The 23,770-nt window shown below is 33.9% G+C and overlaps 1 protein-coding gene across 3 annotated transcripts in view; it reads right to left on the bottom strand.

The window, feature by feature from the left end:
• LRP1B (LDL receptor related protein 1B) overlaps nucleotides 1-23,770 on the bottom strand; it is a 1,933,102-nt gene that overhangs the window by 543,823 nt on the left and 1,365,509 nt on the right. For all 3 annotated transcript variants that reach the window (XM_050752792.1, XM_050752793.1, XM_050752794.1), the window contains exons 33-35: nucleotides 13,998-14,138; nucleotides 8,485-8,610; nucleotides 6,824-6,955 (exon numbers count right to left, since the gene is read on the bottom strand). In XM_050752792.1, coding sequence (XP_050608749.1) covers nucleotides 6,824-6,955; nucleotides 8,485-8,610; nucleotides 13,998-14,138 — 399 coding nt within the window. The remainder of the gene's footprint in view (nucleotides 1-6,823; nucleotides 6,956-8,484; nucleotides 8,611-13,997; nucleotides 14,139-23,770) is intronic.

The raw sequence follows: 23,770 nt of genomic DNA, 5'->3' as shown, positions 1-23,770 counted from the left end.
CCCTAATATGGCCCATCAATTATCTTTCCCAATCATAATTACAATAAGATTAAAATTCTCATTATGAAACTATTAGGGATCAGATGTGGATTATTTCACATTGCTTATGCAATTCGTGTTTGAGGTCAATCTCAGGGGCAAAAACCCAAAAGAATCCTGAATGCAGAATTTAATTAGAACATCTCAAAGCAACCAAGTCTTTCCTATACTCATATCTCATCCTGAAACCCAGTTTAATATTAAAATAAAAATACCACTTTCCTCAAAAGATTATTTTGATAAATTAAATGACATAAATGCACAAAGTTTCCTAACCTTACTCCTGTGATGTAGTAAGTGTGCAACAAATATTAAGGGTTTCTTGTTATTTTAATTTCTTCCTCTTCCAATCCCTCAGTTTTCTAATCCTCTTATAGGTGTTTAATTCCATTACTAGGCTTTTTCAATTTCTGCCAAGGTCTTATTCTAAAAATACCAAGGAATTCACAGAACCAATTAGTTCTTTTTTTCACCTTAAAGTTTCAAAATGATCCACTTACTCCTCGTTGCCCTTAGATAAAAATAAGGCCAAATGATAAAATGAAATTAAAGATCCATTGTTTATGACCAGTCCATAAACAAATTAAATAATTTTCCTTTTTCTTTAACTAGAATATTGTCTACTTGATTAAAAATTAATGGCTCAAAAATTCAGAAGCTGAATCACAGCTTTTTAAAAAATAAATGCTATCAAAAAGGCAAATGGATTAATACATATTCAGTTTTCTTAAAATGGGAAGAAAAGCACTTTTTCAAGTTTAAGTTTACAGTTAAAGATAGCAAAGGTACCAACGTACCTAAGCTAAAAGAGATCTCCTCATTATCATTTAATCTGTCAGCATATCTAGGGCTGGGTTTCTGGAAATAAACAGGTACCAATCTATCCTCTAAAGATCGGAGCATGGAGTAATTTGAAAATTATAAAATAGCTTGACCTATCTATAAAAATACTTTTTTCACATATCTTTAGGGGTGTTTTATCTGGATGTTGTCAGTGGGTTAAGACAATGTGATATGCTCAAACACATATAATTTAAAAACTTGTCAATCTCTAAGCAGCTACTAATAATTTACTGTGAATTGAAGTAACCAGGCCTTTAGAAAATAGCTTGAGAAGCGGCTCCATTTTGATAAAGAAGAGTGGGGAGAAAGAGTGGTACATTCAATTTTGAGAAGTCTCAGTAGCTAAAAAGAAATACGGCAGCACAAAGTAACTCAGGTAGGGAAAAAGAAAGGTTTCCTAATGCAGATTTGATGTGCTTCATGCGGATTAATCTAAAGTTGGTGTCAAGATCTTTCCCTTTCCTGAGGAGTGCTGAGTGCCTGAAGTTGCATGAGACTTGCCTAAGAGATTCTCTCAATAATATGGAAAATAATATAGATCTCAAATAAGTTGACCACAGTTTTAATCTTAGTAGGTGATCACTGTGCATCTTCTCGGGCTTTTAATTTCAGGTAACATACTGATAAATTGAGATGCCTAATAGAGGTTTGTTTTTATGTTTTGAGTTTAGAAATTACCCAAAAAGGATCTGTGAGATATTTCCAGTAATTTACTTAACATAAAATGCCTTATGTCATGCATGTTTATGATATTTATATTTCAGGTAGTATTGATAAGTTTTTATTTTCTTGTGATATTACATCTTGAAAGATTTACTGAATTGACTACCTACAAATCTATACAAACTGCTTACATGATTAAAAAATATAGTATTGAAGAAAGTTGGAAATGACAAAAAGTAGTTTTAGTTTCACTGTCACAAGAAGAAATTGAAACAGCCCTAAAAATTCACTTTGTAGCCAAGAAAATGGTTTTCATAAAACTGCAAAAATGTCCCAAAGCAACAATATTATATTTCTTAAACTATTGCTGCTACTGACATAAAAAGAATTCTTTCTATAATTCTTCTGTGGCCTTGGTTGGTGACAAAGTGGTTACTAGAAAACTTTTGTAAATAGTTTCTTTTTATAAGCTTCCAGGCATAGAAACTAAAAAAAGAGAGAGACTCATTTGAGTGTCACTAGCTTCAATTATTAAATGGGTTTAAAAATCGCATGATTCAGTATATAAATCAAAATAATACACGATCTTCTACTAGCACAAATTTGCAGAAGTGCAATGTAGCATCATCAAGTAATGCCAACAATGGTCGAAATAAACTTTTGCTTTAGTGGTTACAAATGCAAGATGGCACAGTGGAAAGAACTGGGAGTAGTATACTCCATTAGTATATGACCCCTTGATCTCTTTGGGTTCCAGTTTCCTTACCTGTGTCATGAGGGAGTGCTACAAATGGTGTCAAATACTCCTTCTAGTTCTACGTTTCAAAGATAAATGTGAATGTTGTGGGACTATTAAGGAGGGATTCTTTCATATAAATAGATGACATTCACTCTATAAATGTGGCAATGATATTTTGCTACATATACTCCTTTAGTGTTTTTTAAATAGGTTTTAATTTTTAGAGTTCCAGGTTCACAGCAAAATTGATTAGAAAGTAGAGTTTCCACATATTCCTTCCCCCATACCCAAACAGCCTTGCCCACTATCAACATCTCACACCAGAGTGATACATTTGCCAGAGGTGAATTTAAGCCAACACATCCATAGTTTATATTATCATCTATCGCTAACATTAGGGTTCACTCTTGGTGTTATACATTCTATGGATTCAGATAAATTTATACTGATATGTTCCTTCAGTGTTTTTATTGTCTCAGCCAGATCACTATGTGATGGTGTAAAAAAATATTAAAATATTTCCTATAGTGAGTGCCAAACAGTGACATCCAAATAATGACCCTTATGCTGTGTTTATTTTTTTCTTCTAATAGAGACAGGGTCTCACTATATTGCCCAGGCTAGTCTCAAACTCTTGGACTCAAGTGATCTTCCCACCTCTGTCTCCCAAAGTGCTAGGGTTACAGGTACGAGTCGTTACAGCTGGGCCCTTGTTTATCTTTATCTTCCCTAGCAACTTAGATGTGAAATTCTAAACCTGGTAGATATTATAGTAACCAACAGTTGTTGCATCATTGAGTTGGATGACCTAAATTTGAATAACAGAGATAAAAGATTAAAAAAGAATATAAGTGTGAAGTTTTCCAGATGAATAATTATTCTCTGAGTAGAATGTCCTCTTCAAGTAGCATCCTATCGTTTCATTATTAAGGAAAAGTCATAAGTAGTCCAAGGGGAGGGAGGACTGAATTGAATAGAGCATTACTTACTGAAGATCACTTAACTAAGTGGAGCAATGGGCTTTGTTTTGAAGGCTTTTCTCCAAACTAAAATATATGTGTTAAAGCATCAAATGCAGTATTCATTTATCAGGAGGAATATCACTCAGCAGGCAAGGATTTTCAAAGCTCAATTTTTTTTTTCCACTGAAATGGGACTTTTCCAGTGAAGAGATAAAAATGCTTTGAACATTTTAAATCTAGCCACAGTGTCTTATTTACTTCTGTGGAGAGTATCCAGAATTGCTTCATCTGGCAGAAGAAACAATTTGTTCATTGCAGAAAGCCTTAATTTATTACGACCAAACCCAGAAAGATTCAGATCTGTTAATTCTTATGAAATGCACAGGTTTTGACAATACATTCATTCTGTAATATCATGGTAATGAAATAGTATTATTAAATTACGATACTTGTACTTTGCAAATAATTCTCTTCCACTGCATCTCCTTTGTATGATTGGGGCTGTTTGTTTAGAATAAGAGGCAACTGTGCCTTTCCATTTTGATCCTAATGTAGAGATTATGTCCCTGAGGTAAATGTCATTAATGGAAGAAGAGGAAATAAAATATCTGCAAAAGAAATGAATCGAGAAAGAACCTATAGTCAGGTGAAATATGAAGGCCATAGTAAAAAAAAAAAAAAAGATTAATAAGTAGAGATTGGCACAACAAAAAAATGTTTGTTTTCTCTCTTTCTTTCTCTGAGTAACAATCCAGGTTTTCCTTTCTCTCTCTCTGTAACTTCCCTCCACGAAGTCACAGAGCTTGTATATCATCACTATAAAGATATTATAAATCAAGCTGCTAACACTTATTCTGATCCTAATATATTTTCATAAAACACAATTAATAAAGGATCAGACTGTAAAGTAGATAGAAGTAACAAAAGTCATGCAAAAAGGCATTAGAAAGCTCCAGAGAGCACCACCACCATCATGACTTTCATTAGTGTTTCAGTTAGTTCAGTCTAAGCACTGGATGCCAGCCTCTTCGATTGACATTTAATATTGTAAATAGTTGCTGATGTCTAATCTTTAAGCATCAGCTCTGCAGACTGATGATGATGATGATGATGATGATGTTTATTCTCAACAGGGAGATTTTTTTTAACCTATGTTTATCACCCCAGAGTAGTGAAGAAACACCCATTTTTCTATTCAAATAACTGTATAGAATATATAATATTAGTTGAGAGAAGAGTAAAACAAAATCCTAGCTAATTAGAAATTTAAATTTAGCTTCCAGGGCATCTTTGTAAAAAAAAAATATATATATATATAAAAAAAATATGATAATTTCTACAATATTTTACTTCCCACTTATTTGATATTTTTGTTACCATTCTCTGAGCACCAACGTATATCAGGTACTTTGTTAAACATTTGCTTACTTTGATCTAAACATGCCCACACCCCAAAAAAATAAGGAAACAGAGCCTCAGAAAAATTAGGTAACTTACCCAAGGTCACAAAGCTAGTAGTGGTTGAGCTGGCATTAGAACCCCAGGTTGTCTGTGGCTGAACTCTGGTTTCTTCCAACTATGCTTCCCTGGCCTGTAGATCTCTAACCTTCTTTGGTTTTAAAGAAAGTTTTTCACTGCTGTATTCTGAGTAACAGTAGGGATTTTAATAGATTCTTGAACATTCTACCTACATGACTATTCCATATGCTTGCATCCCTTTACATTTAGAAGAAGAAATAGCTTTTCTGAAAATAATTTTTCCCCAGGAAATAAAAATACGGTAGGCAAAATGTAAAGAACAGAGTTTTAACTAAAACAGGTAACTTCTCCTTAGGAAAAGTCACTTTGACATGAAATAAGTTTAGGATATTAACAATTATTGGACATTTTGAAACAGAAAGTCCTATTCTCTGCAAATAAAAATATCCTCCATCATGGTACATGATATTAAATGTAACCATTTCAGGGCCAATATAAACCTTGGAGAGTGAATTCAACTCATTCAAATTATCTATTTACCCTTAAAAAGTGAAAGATTTACTAAGGATCTTATCAGGACATTTAGATCAAATTGCTTATATTAATATTTTTTCCTCATGGAAATTTATGAAATATTTACAAAACTCATTATGGAGTATTCAAAATAATTGAATATATGCTCCAGCTGAAATAAAGGATTATGTACCTAGTAAAAATATATGAATGTACTGTATGCATAAGATCTTTTACAAGTTCAAGTTTTCTTAGTTTTGCACTTAACAAATCCTATACAATAAAATTCTAATGAATAAAATGCATGTACCTAACCGACAAGGTAGATTATTCATTGTAGAGGTAATTAGCCTTCCACCAATAATGCAATTTGATTAAAGTCTGATCAAAAATCACACTGAGATTTTGGCAAAATTAACATGTTGCTTAATAAAACGTGTTATACTTCTTTGTATTTCCTTTTGGTAAAGGTGGTTTTAAAAATTTGCCTCTATTCAATTCCAAACGGTTGGTGCAAAACAATCTGCTTAAGAAAAGTCCTTTCTGAACCATTTGTGAAGGTCCCCAGTAATTCACTAACTTGCAGTCAAGAATTTTATTAATATATGATTAAACAAAATGTGTTAGAGCTGGGGGAAAATAAGCAACTACCAGAAGCCCACATGCTGGGGCAAGATTACAAAGATTTTTTTTTTTTTTTTTTTAAGATTATAAATCAAATAGCTATTTGTGTTTTAACATTAGATAAAATTAAGTCTTTACACAGATAAAAACACTGTGGACATGCACTTACACGTTCAACACTGAAACGTGAATTCAGGAAACGTACGATTTAGCATTTCTTTTTATAAGTTTAAGTCCTCAAGTGGAAAGTAGTAAATCTGAATTTTAATGTGAATACCAAATATTTATGCTATGTCAGAATTTAGCAATTAGCACCAAAAAACTTGTTTACGTCAGCAAATTCAACAGTGTCTACCATTAATTCCCAATCATTTGTTCATATTAGCCGCAGCAAAATGTTAGTGTCCACTTTGCTTCCTGTTGCTTCCTTTCACTGTTTGCTAAAATATGAGAAGGTAAAGTAAAATCTGACTCCAAATGATACATACTATATTCAACAATAATTTTCAATGGTTTAGCATGTATAATTGTTTCTATTATTTGGATTTCATTTGCCACTGCTTGTATTACAATAGAAAATCACATCCTGATTATATTTTAAATAAGATTATATTTTAGTATATAATAGGTCAACATGCTTTATATGTCTTTATATTTATAACTAGATAAAAGTAAAGTATCAAAATAAAAAAGATAAACAAAAGTAAGCAACCAAGTGCCAATCGTGGTATGTTAATGCAATTGCAATTCAAATGCTATACTTTCGGACAATTTTACTTGATTGTTTTTCAGACATTACATATTTAGAACAATTTATGATTGGCTTTAAAATCTATCCATTTGCTGTTTTCTTATTTCTCACCTTAACTGTTAAAGTGCAGAGGAAAATGTTGTATTCCCATCATGTTTAATAAATCAAGTGAATACATTATGCATAAATTATGACTAAAAAGCTATTTACCTGCATGGAAATCTATTCCCACGGCAAATGAAGTTCCTGATATAGGCATCAAAGCATCCATTTTGTCACTTGGTTCAAGAGGTATTCCCCTGATTCCTTCATGAACAGAGTACATAAGAAATGATTCTATACCTAAATGCAGGACAAGAGATAAGTGGGGGAAGGGAAGCCCAGGATGAATATTTAAAATAAAAATAATTTCATTTGTATTATTTTTAAAATGCTTAATTTATGTTAATAAATGTATTTCTTAGCCTTTTTAAAAATTATTGTGCACTACACTTCCTGACTAATGAAAGGTAGGTAGATTTGTAGTTCTCAAATTTGCTTATGCATAAGATTTATTAAAATAGGAATTTATTAAAATGAATTAGTGGGCACCATCCCCCTCCCAGAAGCCTGATCATTTAAATTTCTAAAAATCTTCCAGTTGGTGCTGACGATGCTGGTACGGGCCCCACATTTTCATAAGCACTGAATTAGATTATTCGCGGAAGCCTACCTCATCCCTCAACCAAAATTTATTACCTTTTCCTTAAAATCCAAACATCTCTTTACTTATAGATGATAATAAACCTGATTTAAGATTACTATATCACTGATATTTTAATAGACTTTTAGATTTCTTAAATTAAGAAATTTATGAAGATAGTCTTCATAAATCTTTGTCATACTAAGAATACATCAATAGCTTAATTAGCTATTAATATCTCACTTCTGTAGCATCAAAAGCCTGTCCTAAAACAGGCACATAAATATTAAGCTAACTACCAGAAGTACACCTGCTAAAGCTTATGCATTTTGCCAATATATTAGAAAATATTTATATATTTTTTCTTATTAAAACTAGAATGCCTAGAATTAAATCTGTTTCTGCTCCTTCCTATCCATGTAACCTGATTAAGTTGCTTAATTTCTCTGTGCCTCAGTTTCCTCATTTCTAAATAAGAGACCTACCTCATGAGGTTATGAAGATTAAGTGAATTAATATGTTTAAGGTACTTAGAACAGAGCCATGTATGTAATACGTATCATATATTGGATTTAAAATAAAATAAATGATAATATTAATATACATATATATTTCTCAAATAAGATTGGAACATTTTTAAAGACAAAATTAAGCTATGATCATTAGATACAAAAGATCATCCTAGAAACAAAGTTCTTTGGGACTAATAGAAGTAGAGACTGCAAAACAATATTTTTTAGGTACCAATTCTCTTACAGTGCTTTTCTCCCTCAGTTATGCAAACCTGAGACCTCACGTTCTTTCTAGCACTTTCTCTAATATAGTCTAAAGTAAACATTATTTAGTTCAAATTCTACATTAATTCCAGCCAATCAAGCACTGCTTTTCACTATAACTTTTGCTTATTCAGGTTAAAGGTAGCTTCTACTAGATTTGGTTAAAGATTTGATAATAAACCGCAGTTGCTAAAAATAACTAAAAAATTAGAATGTCTTATAAGGCAGAACAATATTTTAAATATTTCAAATATTAAAATCTTACACATATGAGACTAAACAGTATACCATTTCCTAATACCTGGTTAATTTTTTTTCTAATGTTTAACTGACTTTGGTGCCTAAAGTCTGCATGGTATGTAACGACTAATGAAGTAAATGAACCAGAGGTAAGGTTTTCCATGAACTCATACCTTGACATGACATGCGGTTCTTTTGGAGATAATATCCCACTGTACACATACACGTCCTTGTAGTTTCAGATGTGGGTAAACAAAGTTGAGAGCATCCACCATTATTTAGTTGGCAAGAATTGCTGCCTGCATAGAATGAAAACAAAACACATTCCTTTAATGAAATTTTAAAAAATAAAGTTTTATTTAATATCGATAATTTAACAAATATGTATGATACTGATTTTGAAGCGCAGTTGTTTCATATTGGTTAGGATTACATTTTATTTTCTTGAATAATTTAAAGTAGCAAATTATGGTTGAATTTGCCCTTTCAAAAAAGTCAACAGAGATACATCAGAAGATTAATAGTTACAGAAAAGCAAAAAGAAATTGATTTGTCATAAATATTTTCACAGACCTTTGTAATATTTTAAGATCAGACAAACCAGAATCTTTTTCTCTTTTGATTTTTAAATTTCACTTCAACTCTACAATTACTTCCTTTGCAAGAATATTTCATCCGAATGTGTCACATAAATAGTTGTTAAATTATTACTAACCACTCAAAGATTATGCATCTAAGAGAAAGGAGGTATGTATGTTTATATGTATTCAATTAATTTTTAAAAGCAAGGAAATAAATTTTCCCATTCATAGAAACATAGTTCTCCCAAAATGTATGAAAAACACAGCCATAAGAGTCATCTAATTAATTGGCATGTTAATTCCTCTTATTTCTGTATAGTACCAATGACAAATATTAGTCAGGTAATCACAGGTAGGCATTCTAGAATCCCTACTGAAGATGATCCACTGAATTTACTAGGCCAATGTGCTAATTAATGCTGGTAGTGTGAAGTTAAGTAATTTACAATCTTACCAAGAAAGTTCATTAAATATTCCATTTTTACAGCTTTTTTATTATTCTAGAGCATGCAATGCCATTTACTGGATGTTAAAGCACTGATATGAAGTGCAATAAATCCAGTGAGAATTACAAAGCATGATGATACTCTATATCAATAGTTCTCTGTGGAAATTTCAAAATACCAATGCAGCTCATTATTTCTCTTCTTCTGAATTCAATATAGTCTGATGGGATTTAATTGTTCAATCGAACCTGTCATGAGGGCTGTCATTTTTGAAGTGTGAAATACTCTCAACTTGGCAGATTTCTCATCAGGAGATCTACCACATTCGATGCTCATGTCCTGTATCTGCCAGTTTGGCCATTGATGAACTCCATTTTATGTAGGGTCACATAATGGCCCTGAACTTTTGAAATGATTACATTTATCCTATATAAACTAATAAAAAATAACTGATTCACTCCACATTTTTTCCAAACTGACGTATAACATTAAGATGAAATTTCATTTCTCTAATTTATCAAATAACAAAACAATTATATTTATAGTGTTTTTTTTTTTTTTTTTTTTTTTTTTTTTTTTTTTTTGAGACAGTCTCACTCTGTTGCCCAGGCTGAAGTGCAGCAGTGCAATCTTGGCTCATCGCAACCTCTGCTCCCTGGGTTCAAGCAATTCTCCTGCCTCAGCCTCCCGAGTAGCTGGGATTATAGACACCAGCCAATACGCCTGGCTAATTTTTGTGTTTTTAGGGGAGATAGAGTTTCACCATGTTGGCCAGGCTGGTCTTGAACTCCTGACCTCCAGTGATCTGTCCACCTGGGCCTCTCAAAGTGCTGGTTTTACAGGCATGGGTCACTGCCCCCAGCCTAGATTTATAATAATTCTATATTGACAATCTCCATATTTCATTTTGTAGAAAGCATGGGTATATTCATGTAATGCCAATCTTTTAGAGAGATGTATTTAGATGCAGATGTATTTCAACTACCAAGACTGAAAGGCTGGGGAGAGATCAGCAGATGATACTTAACTATAAAGCGTGAAGGACAACATTTGGAGAGAAAGAAAAATAAGGGAATTGAAGAAGCTAGGCACGGTGACTCATGCCTGTCATCTCAGCACTTTGGGAGGTCAAGGTGGGCAGATCACTTGAGGCCAAGAGTTCTGAGACAAGCCTGCCTCGAAACCCCATCTCTACTAAAAAAGCAAAACTTGGCCGGGCATGGTGGCTACGCGTGTAATAAGCTACTCGGGAGGCTGAGGCATGAGAATAGCGGAACCCTGGAGGCAGAGGTTGCAGAGATTATATCACTTCACTACAGCCTGGGTGACAAAATGAGATTGTCTTTAAAAAAAAAAAAAAAAAAAAAAACAGTAAAGAAAAATAAGTTAGGAAAGACAATGAACTTCTAAAAATAAGAGAATGTGGCCTGGCACAGTGGCTCAAGCCTGTAATCCCAACATTTTGAGAGGCTGAGGCGGGCAGATCACCTGGGGTCAAGAGTTCCAGACCAGCCTGGCCAACATGGTGAAACCCTGTCTCTGCTAAAATAATCCAAAAACAATTAGCCGGGCATGGTAGTGGGCACCTGTAATCCCAGCTACTCAGGGGGCTGAGGCAGGAGAATTGCTTGAACCCAGGAGATGAAAGTTACAGTGAGCCAACATGGTGCCACTGCACACCAGCCTGGGTGACAGAGTGAGACTCCATCTCAAAAAATAGAGAAATAAATAAAAGAATGTGAGGGGTTATATAGCCTTGATAATAGCAAAAATACGTGGAAAAAAAAGGACTTTCTGGGTCTGGGGCTGTATATTTTAATATAATTGCAAAAATAGCCATATATAAGTATTATATTTAATAGTTCAGATAAATATTCAGATATATATAGAGATAACTATTTTTATAAACAATAAAATTAATATATTTCAACAATTAATATTAAACACTAACCATATACATTTCCCGTATCCTTTGTTTAGTCTCTAAGAAGAAATTAATAGTGAAGCAGAGAAAAAGTAAAAAATAATGAAATGAATTATTATTTACAATAAGGGTCTTTTTCTGTTAAATTTAAAGTAGAAAAAATATAGTAAAATTAAAAAGTAATAATTTATGTAACAAATTTATGTTTTATTTTTAAATTTTTGTTATCTATCAAATTATAAATACCAGCTTGGCTTAATAATTTATAATGATATGGATGTTGAAACCTCATGCCCCAAATCTCTAGTGGAGCTAAAAAGTACACTTCACTAACAAGAAGTCTCAATTCTCCAGTGATCTTTGTCAAAAATGATATATTAAGTCACTAATTGTACTTTGAAATCCAAATAGGTAGTAATGTTAACACCTTAAAGAGTCCTAAATTGGTCATATTTCATACTAATGAAGCTTTTACGCTACCCGCAGTAATTCTGTTAATGGGATTGTCTTTAATACAGATGCCTTTATCAGCATATTCTAGTAAAAATGGTATTTTCACTGCTTAAATTTTAACTTTATTCATATTATACCATTGATTTCTAAGGGCTAGAGGTCCTTGTTCATTTGGCAATACTTTCATAGAGCATAGAACACCCAATTATACCTATAGAATCAAATCTTTAAAAGATGAGGAAAATCTTGTTAACAAGGGTAAAGTACGCTGAGAATCATATACTAAATGTTTCCCCCTACAAACTTCATTGGAATTATATCTAGAAAATTTGACATATTAATTTACAGGTTAAAACAAAGCATATGCTTGTTCACAGTTTGGAAAAGTGGGTAATTTTTTTAAAATACTTTGTTTGGAAATTCTCTCTCTCACTCTCTTGCATACCCTCCCCCTCTCTCTCATATTTTCTGTTATGTTTTCAGATACAGTCTCATATATATGTGTTATGCACTAAGATTTACAATAGTACTGTGAGTTTTTACACATAATTATATTCTATGGAGATCTGAGAAAATGCCTCAATGTTTTATTTACTGAGTAGCAGTATTTTATTCTCAATTACATAATCTATTTCCCATGACTTGAATGTCAGTATAATTATTATTTTGATACAGAAAAATTGCATTACTGAATTGCTAGTGAAAAATATCCTTGTTTATTATTGTGGACATGACCCCAAAAATTCAGAGAACACATAGCTAACCGTTTGGGTATAATACACATTCTCAGGTTATACATGTAGGTTTATGTATGTATATTCATTCTCTTGGGTGCAAGTACATTCTGTATATATGAATTGACAAACGTTCATAAATTCTCAACAATGAAAGGAACCCAACAAATACTTTAGATAAATGTTTAAAGCAATTTTTTCTTCTAAAGTTATTAATTTTTATGAATAAGTAATATGTTTTCTTCTGCCTGGGGCAAGTAAAGATTCCAAACCAATGTGACCCATTGCCTGCACAGGGAAAGCAACCCTAATCTGATCTCTATTTTATCTCCTGATGTGCAGACAGCGCTCTCAATTGGTATGTCCAATAAATTCTGCTTGCTTGATGGTCATCACCTATCTTCAGAAATAGCAGTCTCCTTGGTTTCCTATTTTTCCCCTACTCTTCTCTGCTTTGGTCGACATACCCCAAATCCTTCAGATGAAAATCCCTTTCTTAGCGTTCAAAATCATTCTGGAAAATTTTTCCTAAGAAAAGTATGTGAAGCTAAGGATTTTCATGGAAGAGACTAATGTATGAAAGTAGAGCACCTTTTTTTTGGGGGGGGGGGAGTTGTTTTTGTTGTTGTTGTTTTAAGAAAGAGAATTCTGCTAATGTCATGGATTATGAAGCAAAAAGTAAGAAAGGACTAGCAGATGTGGGGCTGTACTGGCTGCCATCTCTAATCCAATTGCCACTTAGGCAGTGTGACAAGTCTACCTATGTAAACCATCTGTTACTTCTCTCACTCCATTTCACTGCACACAATTTGGACAAGCAAAAACAAAAATGCAGAATGCTTAGAGCCAAACAATGCAGTGCTTTTGGATATGGAATTCTTTTGTTGATGTAGTCCGTTTGAAGGCCCCTAGTTCATTCAGATTCTGGGCTTAAATATACATTGTATATATTTTGCCAGGATATATTTTTTTATTCTTGTATTTTTTTAGTCAAGAACAGGATAAGACCTCTTTGAAGACCTGACAAATTAAGACTCCTAAGGCAGGTTTGCTAATGCTTTCAAAGCTCATTATGCACCTACGTTAAAGGCATTTCTCCTACAGTAGTAAGCAACATTTTCCTTTTTTCTTTTTTATTAGAAGCAAGAATAGAAACCTTCTATTGTTGAATTCAGGAGCTAGTATGAAAAAGAGCACATATGTATTCAAAACCTGGCACAGGCCGGGCGCGGTGGCTCACGCCTGTAATCCCAGCACTTTGGGAGGCCGAGGCGGGCGGATCACAAGGTCAGGAGATGGAGACCACGGTGAAACCCCGTCTCTACTAAAAATACAAAAAATTAGCCGGCCGCGGTTGTGGGCGCCTGTAGTCCCAGCTACTCGGGAGGCTGAGGCAGGAGAATGGCGTGAACCCGGGAGGCGGAGCTTGCAGTGAGCCGAGATCGCGCCACTGCACTCCAGCCTGGGCGACAGAGCGAGACTCCGTCTCAAAAAAAACCAAAAACAAAAACAAAAAAAACCTGGCACAAATTCATTAGTGTGACTTACCTTGCTGTGCTTCTTTATCATATACTTTCATATGAACTACCCCGGATGTTTTATTCCGTAGGATGGTGGGGTTTCTTCCGTCTCTTTTGCTGCAGGTTCCCAGCTGAGCTAAGTTTTGGTCTGCCCACCACAGTTTCTTATCTAGTAAAAGAAAAGATATTATTTAAAGGAAAGTAAAATTTTATTATTAAATAATAATAAATAGTTACTAAACTATAATACTTTCTGATTTCTTTTGTTATATTTCCAAACTCTGTTTCTAAGGGTAACAGTAAAATCACTGTTACATTTAAAAATGCAGCTCGTAGTGACGTTTTATTGTTCAAACTTTCCTCCTCCTCTACAGTTAGATTCTTCAATTTAATTTTTCTTTTTCTTAGAAAAGAATATATAATATTTCTTATATTATATTTTACATAATATGTAAGTATAAAGATATAAACAAAAACATATTTTAAATTAATATAAAATCGGCTTTTATTATTTACATACTTAAACATGATCATGTAGTTTTGTACTATACGTATTTGTAAATAAATGGCAAAATCTAACAATAGCTAAACAACAATTTTAAAATATACATTGTTCTCTAACCTATTTATTAAAACTGTGTAAGTTTATATTTTTATTTTATTATTTTATTTATTTATTTACTTATTTATTTTATTAATTGATTTTTTTTGAGACAGAGTCTCGCTCTGTCGCCCAGGCTGGAGAGGAGTGGCGAGATCTCGGCTCACTGCAAGCTCCGCCTCGCGGGTTCACGCCATTCTCCTGCCTCAGCCTCCCGAGTAGCTGGGACTACAGGCGCCCGCCACCTTGCCCGGCTAATTTTTTGTATTTTTAGTAGAGACGGGATTTCACTGTGTTAGCCAGGATGGTCTCGATCTCCTCACCTTGTGATCCGCCCACCTCGGCCTCCCAAAGTGCTGGGATTACAGGCGTGAACCACTGCGCCCGGCCAAAAGTGTGTAAGCTTTTAATCATTTGTGCTCTCCGTTACTGGTCTCTTCACAATTGTTAACCTTCTCTATTTCTCCTAGTGACCCTTTCTCCCAAATTGTATTAATTTATAGTCACCACCTACTGAATGTTCATTTGATATCAGAAAATCTACAATGTCTCACGGATTAAAAAAAAAAAAAAAAAAAAAAATAGAGCTCTCCCCCTCATATTGTATTATTTCAAATTGTGAAAGCAAAACTGTAAGCAAACTATTATCGTTCCATTTTATAAAGCATCTGAGACTCTATGAAGATTAAGTAACTTAATCAAAGTTACATACTTGGTCTCCCTATCTGCAAAACATGTGTTCTTTCCAAGACTCCATGAGAACATTGAAAATATTTAAGGCAATGCGGGAATTTAAAATGAAGTTATAATGTAAAAGGATTTGAATGATGTAGACTTATCAATAAGAAAAGAATTAATAGCCACAAATTGAGACCACAAATCAATTTCTACCTAGAAGTTGAAATAAGGTTATTTAACTCTATTTGGGCAATGAAATAAAGATATTTTTATATGTAATGCTACCTCCATCTCCTTAGCTCTTTGCCCTTAGTTCACAGAGGGCTGACAGCGGATAAAATGTCTCAAATAAGTAGCCACAGCTCTTTAGTAAGATACTCAGTGAAGAGGTTTTGAATATTAAAGCTGGTGCCATGCAACACAGTTCTCTTCATTCTGGCATTCACGGGAATCAAATCCTGACCCCCAGGTCCCTCCTAAAATAAACCTGCAAGTTACGGTATCCAATGCCTTGCAGAGCTCCTCTCAAGGAAGGTGCCAAGTGAAAAGACTTCTACTCTCATAAAGGTAAAAGACATCCATGAAAGATACACAGTCCTTCTTTGTTAAACATCATAGGAAATCAAGGCTCTCCAGCTCAATGGGAAAAACTAGCACAATGAAAAATAAACACTAAGATAAACATAGGTGCACAAATAATAATTTAGAAAAAATCTTATTTTTTAAAATTACCTAATATCTGATTAACATACGCAAGAGATTCTAGTACATACGCCACTCAAGAAGATAAAAGATGCTGTAAAAAATGAGCAATTACAAAAGAAGAGTCTTTAGAGATTAAAAAATCTACTAAAAAGTATTTTTCAATAGAATCATCAGAAAATATGGTGGAGGCAACCTTCCAAAATATAGAGAAAAAAGACCAAAGAAACCTCAGAAAATAATAGGGGAAAAAAAAAAAAGTAGAATATTTGTTTTAAAAACCCAGTAGCCAGTAGCATTAAACTGTACAGGAATCACTGAATTCACTATTGCCATACACTCACAGGGGGGGAAAAAAAAAAACAATGCCAGTTTTACTTAAAAGTTACCTTAATTGATCAATAAAAAGTATTAATTTTATTAAAGCTAGGACATGACATTTGAATATTGTGTCATAAAATGAAAAGTGCGTAAGGCCCTTCTGCTGCATACCAATATACGATTGCCTGGAGGGAATGTCTTATGAGATTGCTTGAGCTGCAAAAAGAATTAGCTACTTTTTTCATAGAACATCATTTTATCTTTGAAGAATGACTGACAGACTATGGTTATTCAGAGTTAAATATTGAAAAGATGTTTATTCAAAAATGAATGAAATATAAAAAGCTGTCATATAAGAAAACTGAGATAATTTATTTTCAATGATAAAATTAAAGCTTTCAAATGAAGATTAGAGTGTTGGGAAACTTCTATCAATACCATAAGTTTGACAGTTTCCTAATACCTAAAAATTTTTCTAATGAGATTTCTGGCAATATTCATGAATGTATTTTTTTTGATATGGTATAATGAAATATGTCTACACTGGGAAGATATACATAACTGAAGGAAGCAAAGTTTTTCAAATGAACACCACAAGCAAAGTCAAAATCATGCATAGTAAATGATTAATTTGTAGTGAAAGTTAGTCCAATAAATTATATACGAGAGGAAATAAAAATTTAATGATATGCTCTTTGCTATTCACCTTTAAGAAACTAACATTTGTTGAGTTTTGGTGTAGTTTTAAAAGAAGAATGTTCACGATCATCTGAAAAAGCTTTTAAAATAATCCTCTCTATTCTAATGGCATATATATGAACCCATACAACATCTCCTGAAGCAGATATGAAAATTCAGCTATATTATATTAAGATATTCAGAAAATTTGCAAAATGTAGACCATTGCCACTCTCCTAATTGTTTTAAGAAAATATAATTATTAACATTAAAAATATAACATACAAACCTTAATGTTTATTTTGTAATGTTTAAGTGAATTTATAATAAATATATTTTTTTAATTTTATCAGGTTTAATATCTAATATTGTTATGTATAACCCAAATCTAAAAAACTCTTAGGGATCTCAATAGTTTTTAAGACTATAAAATGGTCCTGCAACCAAAAAGTTTGAGGATGACAGTTTCAAGTGATTCACCAGCAAAAAGAATAGAAAAAATGAATATATGCATGTAACATTTCAGAACACTGTGCTTAAAAAGAAAAATCTTTTTTAAAAGTTTGGAGATAAGAAAAAGGTAAGTCACTTATAAAGGATTACCCAGTCCTTCTTTGCTAACTATCATACTAGACTTCTCTTCACCATTGCTAGAAACAAGAAAACATTGAAGCAATGCCTGGGAAATTCTTAGGGGAAATTACAATCTAGGTAGAACTGTATAGTAAACTATTAATTAAGCGTAAGAAGTGTGGCTGGGCATGGTGGCTCACGCCTGTAATCCCAGCACTTTGGGAGGCCGAAGCGGGTGGATCACAAGGTCAGGAGTTTGAGACCAGCCTGACCAACATGGTGAAATCCCGTCTCTACTAAAAATACAGAAATTATTGGGCGTGGTTATGTACGCCTATAATCCCAGCTACTCAGGAGGCTGAGTCAGGAGAATCGCTTGAACCCAGGAGTCAGAGGTTGTAGTGAGCCGAGATCGTGCCACTGCACTCCAGCCCAGGTAACAGAGCGAGACTCCATCTCAAAAAAAAAAAAAGGGTGTGTGTGTGTTTGTCTCTCTGTGAGTGTGTGTGTGTGTAGCAGTGCAGAGGGGAGACAAATATCATAAATTTACCTCCCATGAACTCTTTCTTAAACAGAAACTGAAAGTTAAGCTGGAACAAAATGAGAAAATAAGTCAAGATAATGAGAAGGAGTCTAAAAAACAGGAAACTTAACAAAGCCAGATGGCAAAGGAAAGCCCCAGAATAAATGCTATGAGGCAAACATAAAAAGCTGTCTATATTGGATCATGAGAATAGAAGACTCTGGGAGTAGGAACTCCAGGAAAAGAGAAAGAAAAAAAGGAAGGAAGAAGAAAGAAAGAAATGAAAACAGAAAGGGAGGAAGGAAGGAAAGAAAGTAGTACAACTACAACTAATAATAGACAGCTATAAGAGATTTGTCCCTGAGAAGCAGGAGTGGGTTTAGAAAGATTAGAGTAGGACACATTGCTATTGATAATTGATAAGAATTTCCTCTGTATTATTTTTTCTGTTATTATGTGTATATTACTCCAGAAATAAAATTTATAAACATATTAAAGCATAAATTATGGACAAAATTAAAAAATTAACAACAGGAATTTACCTGAAGTGCAGAATTGAGGGCCTACTGGGCTGGCTGTCTGACTAAAGAAAAAGGCCATAGTTAAAGTCCAAATCAAAATGTGTTCCATTTCTGTCTCCTAGGCCAAAGCCCCTCACCATGGGGACATGGGCGATTGAGTGAGGCTAAGACTATAACACTGAAGCACAGGGGTGTTTTTATTTGGACCACCCCTAACTGAATGTTAGGGAAATGAAGACATTCCCTCCTTACTCACCCACTCAGACCCAATGTGTCTTGAACAGAAACTACATACATTAAAGCTAAAGAGAGCTATGGGGGTAGATGATTCTCCAAGATGTTTCTCTCTGCAAATTATCACATTCAGTCAGCTAAGTAATTTATTATGGGCTTTGGTTATATTCATTTAAAACTGAACATTTGAACACATCTCTATGGCAAGATAATAAAAAAAATTGTTTCTGATTGCATTATTTTTATTGCTAGAGGAGACTAGAGACAAGACTTTTAAAAAATCTGTCTTCCTTGACCACCAGAAGGTAGCCAAACTGTGGCAGACACTGCGGTTGTTTACCCTACCTTGTGGCCCTGGAGAAAACTAATTTCCACAGGCAACATGTAAAATGCCAGACTCACCCTTTTTTGGCTCCCTAGGCAGTACAGATGTCTATGAAACCCAGTTCTGGATCATAGTTTTGGGTGGGTAGGGCTTCTAAGAGTAGCACAAAACCACCCTCCGTTCACACATAAAGTTTCTGAGCATGATCAGTTGGATTCTGATGGCATGGTACAGAGTCGCTAAATAAATGGGTAAAGGAGCAGACTACAAAGAACCACGGCCTTGAAGACCATGACCAAAGAAGCTTGTGCTCATCAAGGACCATTAGAACTCAGATAACAGGCATCTCAAGAATGACCAGTGTCAATCTAAGATCCCAATTGTCCTGGAAAAATTATTCTAGGTTGTTACAGTCATCTAAAACTTATCTTTCATCAGGCATAATTCTTGCTTAAGATTCTTCAAAGCCTCCTCATTATATACAGCTTCAAATTTTAAATTCTCTATCAGATTTTTAAAGCCCTACAAATCAAATTTATTCCACCTACTGAGACTCCTTTCCAATTCCAGTCTTATCATCTTACAATATTCATTAATCCATTGATTCAATTAATGTTGAGCATCTATTATTTGTAAAGTATGATTCCAGATGATGGAAAAATGACAGGAGACAAGAGTAGTAAGATCTCTGCCATTATAGACCTAATATTCTAGTAACAGAGACAGACATACATAAATAACCAAATAGAAAAGAAATAAGTGAAGACTGCTATTAGCGCTTGAAGGAAATAGTCATGGTTCAATTTTTATTTATGATGGTTTCCATACATGTGTCTGCACATAACTCCACTATATCCACCTTTCGGTGCACGAGTATAACCGCATCCTAAGTATTTCACACTAGCACAGCCCACACTCCTGCATCCTTCTCCCTCATTCTAAGGCTCCTCTACAGACAGATTCACATGATTTTATATTTAATGGTTGCTTTTCCTTATTGCTTCACTTGTACTAATTTTGACTCCTTATCCAGGGATGAAAGCTCTTGAGAACAAGGATCCTGTCTTGTAATTCTTTATATTCTTCACAGTGTTTTGCATTCTTTTGAACTTTGTTTTTGACTGCATAATTATTACTTGGAATCACATCTGTTCATCTCACATTTTTTGTTGTTATTGTTTCCCACTGTTATTGACATGAAGATGTTACAATCTTCAGAAATTATTGAAACTCAAACACTGCTTGCTTAAGCTGTACAGAAGCAAGGAGCTAATATAGGGTAAGGGTTAAGCTGTGTATAAGTAATAATGAGTAAATCTACTTTATGGTTAGGGGCTAAATTGTAACTCCCACCCAAAATTTATATGCTGAATTCTTAAGTCCCAGGACTTCAGACTGAGACTGTATTCAGAGAGAGAGTCTTCAAAGAAGTATTTAATAATTAAGTTTAAATGAGGCCCCATTAGGAGGGACCTTAATCCAGTATGACTGGTTTTCTTATAGGAAGAGGACATTGGGACACAGATATGCACTGAGGAAAGGCCACGTGAAACCACAGGGAGAAGACAGTCATCTACAAATAAGGAGAGTGACCTTAGAAGAATCTAGCCCTGACAAAACCTTGATCTCAGACCTCTCTCCTCCAGAACTACTAGAAAATCAACTTCTGTTAAGTCATCCAGTCTGTGGGAATTTGTTATAGCAGTCCTAGCAAAATAATACATTCACTAACAGGGATATTAAAGGAATTAATGAAATATTTTAATATTCATATGTTAAATATGTTAATATTAATAATTAACGTAAATATAAATTGACCCTACCATACAGTCTCCAAAATCTTCTCCAAAAGAGAGAGAAAGAAAAGAAGGAAAATGATATTTACCAAGCACTTACTAAGTTCCAGGCCCTTTGCAAGTCTCCAAATTCAGTAAATACAATTGTCTTATTTCATTGTCATAAAAGCAATATGATGTGTTAACACACACTCTGTTAAAAATAAGCAAATGGAAAAGCAAAAGGTGGCCTTCCTGAAGGTCACACAGCAGGAGTGTGGCGTTAACTCCCAGTCGGCATTCCTTGAATTTCAATGCTCTTTCCACTACATTGCCCTCCCTATTCGTAAAATAGTCTCCCACTGAACCTAATAACACTATACTACTCAATGCAAACATAACTTGATTAATATAAATTGAATTAAAGTTTCAACCCAAATTAAAGGCAGTTGCAATACATATTTCAATTGTATTTTGGAATTATAATTATTAAATTTTGATAACGCTTTACCTCTTAAGATGTATCATTAAATAACTTATTTTTGAAATATTCAGAATATGTATTTTTACTGCCCTATGCCAGAATTGTTGAGATCCATGATTTAAAATTAGATTTTTCTCAAAAATCAGCCCTTCATGTTTAAAATAGAAAATATTCCTAGTTACATTTGAATTTCAGATAAATGAAGAATAATTTATTAAGATATACCCAAAAAAAATCTGTTATTTATTTGGAATTAAATTTTAACTGGGTGTCTTGTATTTTATCTGGCCAATTTTATCTCTTCTCTCTCCTGGCAAACCAAAATTTATAAGAAAACAATGAAAAATTCATAAGGCTACACATATGAAGAATAGGAGAGAAGCCTATGGCAATAAAAAACAGAAGTAGATTGAAAGTAAATTATAATTGGTCATGATTTAATCGATAAAATTAAAGTCTAGACCTGCAATAGGAGGTCAGATGCAAGTTAATTTGTACTGCAGAAGCTCAGACTAGATTAGAAATTGTGGGCCTTAAAATGTCTAAAAATAGGGAGATAGATGCAATTGAAAATAGGAGGATCACTTCAGTCTATTAAAAAAATGGTTAGAACCCAGAGTACACTGCCAAGGGAGTGCCTTTCCTCAAGTCTGGTGAAAGATTAGAAATTCACCCAAAAGGATTACCGAAAAGGACACTGAGAAGAAGGATTAAGCGATGATCTACTTTAGAAGTTCTCAAATTTCAGCCTGAATTAGAATTACCTGGAGCGCTACTTAAATCATAGATTGCTGGGCCCCACTGCAGACTGTATGATTCAGTAGTTCAAGGGTGGGGCCCAAAATTTTACATTTATGAAAAGTTCTCGGGTGATGCAGATGTGTGCTGGCCAGGTAGGTCTTCACCTGAGACAAACATTAGCATCAGCTGGAAGACCTTTTTAAAAATGTCTGGGTGCCACCCCTAGAGATTGTCACTGAATTGTTTTGGCCTATGTCATGAACATGAGACTTTTTCAAATTTCCCACTATCATGTGCAAATAGGGTTAAGAACCGCAGACCTAACTGGTAAATTAGACCTCAGACCCCTACCTCAACTTTTGGGGAGGCGGACATCCAGGTTTCTATGCCCCATGTGAGATATTAAAAGGTTTCCCCCGTTGGGGGAATCTGTCTAGACCGATGCTCTGAAGAAAGAGATAATTGGAGGATTCTGCTTCCTCACATGCACACACAAAAGGCTCGGTGCAGCTATTTTTAAAGATGTTTATCATTACATAAGGTCTGCTGCTTGAACTCAGAATTTCTGATGATCTTTAGAAAGACGAAGATACAGCCCAGAAACACCAGACAATTAAAGAATGACTACATCATGAGCAAGAAATGAAATTAAATAAACAGAAAAAAAAAGAAGAAACAGAAGCAGCTGCAAAAATAGAAAACAACAGAGAATAAAATGAAAACAAATAAATATCCCCAGAGAGATTACAGAAATGATATACATGAAGCAAGAGGAGGTTATAATGAAGAAAAGGTTAAAAAAAATTTGAACTGTGAGAAATTAAAAGGAGTACAGGTGAATTTAAAATGTTGATAGAAAGTTTAAAGTTGAAAAAAATCCTCAAGGAAATATTATTTAAGGAAGGAAATAAACAGAAAATGAAAGTTCACCCTCTAAGTGATATGACCTTAAGAGATTATTGTAAAACAAATAAAAGAAACATTTAAAAAATAATCTGACATTATTTTTCAGAATTGAAAGACGTCAGTTTTTAGATTGAAACTGCCAAATAAGTTCCCAGCAAAACAGACACATGTTGTCATGAAATGCCGGAATAAAGGGGAAAAAAAAAATTCTACAAGTTTCTAGAGTGAAAGAGTAATGATCAAAAGACATAATAGTATGGTAGCACTGGACTTCTCAACTGCGACTTATTATTGAGAAGACGAGAATGTCTGAAAAGATTTGATACCAAATTATTTTCCATCTGGATTTCCATACTCAGTTAATGAAATGTAAACATAAAAGACAGCATTGTCTTGATAAATTTGCTTCACAAGCACCTTTCTCAGAAAGCTGCTGGAAGCTGTACTTCACTAAATCAAAGGAGTAAACTGGAAAAAGTATATGATATATAGGAAATTGAGAGAGAGGCAAAAGAGAACCTTCCAGAGTGACAATGATTAGAGACCGAAGCAGGACAGCAGCAAATCTAGAGCGCAAGCTGCCACATGGAAGCAGGAAATCAGAGAACTTCAAGAAAAATGCAAGTTGAGGGGTCAGCCATATCTTGAGATTCCATAGTATCAAGTCAAATAATATCTACAACTTTTAAAAAATCAATGTATTTTTTAGAATATCAAAATCAGTATCACCAATATCAAA

This window comes from Macaca thibetana, chromosome 12 (assembly GCF_024542745.1).
Source record: "Macaca thibetana thibetana isolate TM-01 chromosome 12, ASM2454274v1, whole genome shotgun sequence".
Lineage (NCBI taxonomy): Eukaryota > Metazoa > Chordata > Mammalia > Primates > Cercopithecidae > Macaca > Macaca thibetana.
The sequence above is the reverse complement of the archived record's forward strand: the minus strand, read 5'-3'. Positions and strand labels throughout refer to the sequence as shown.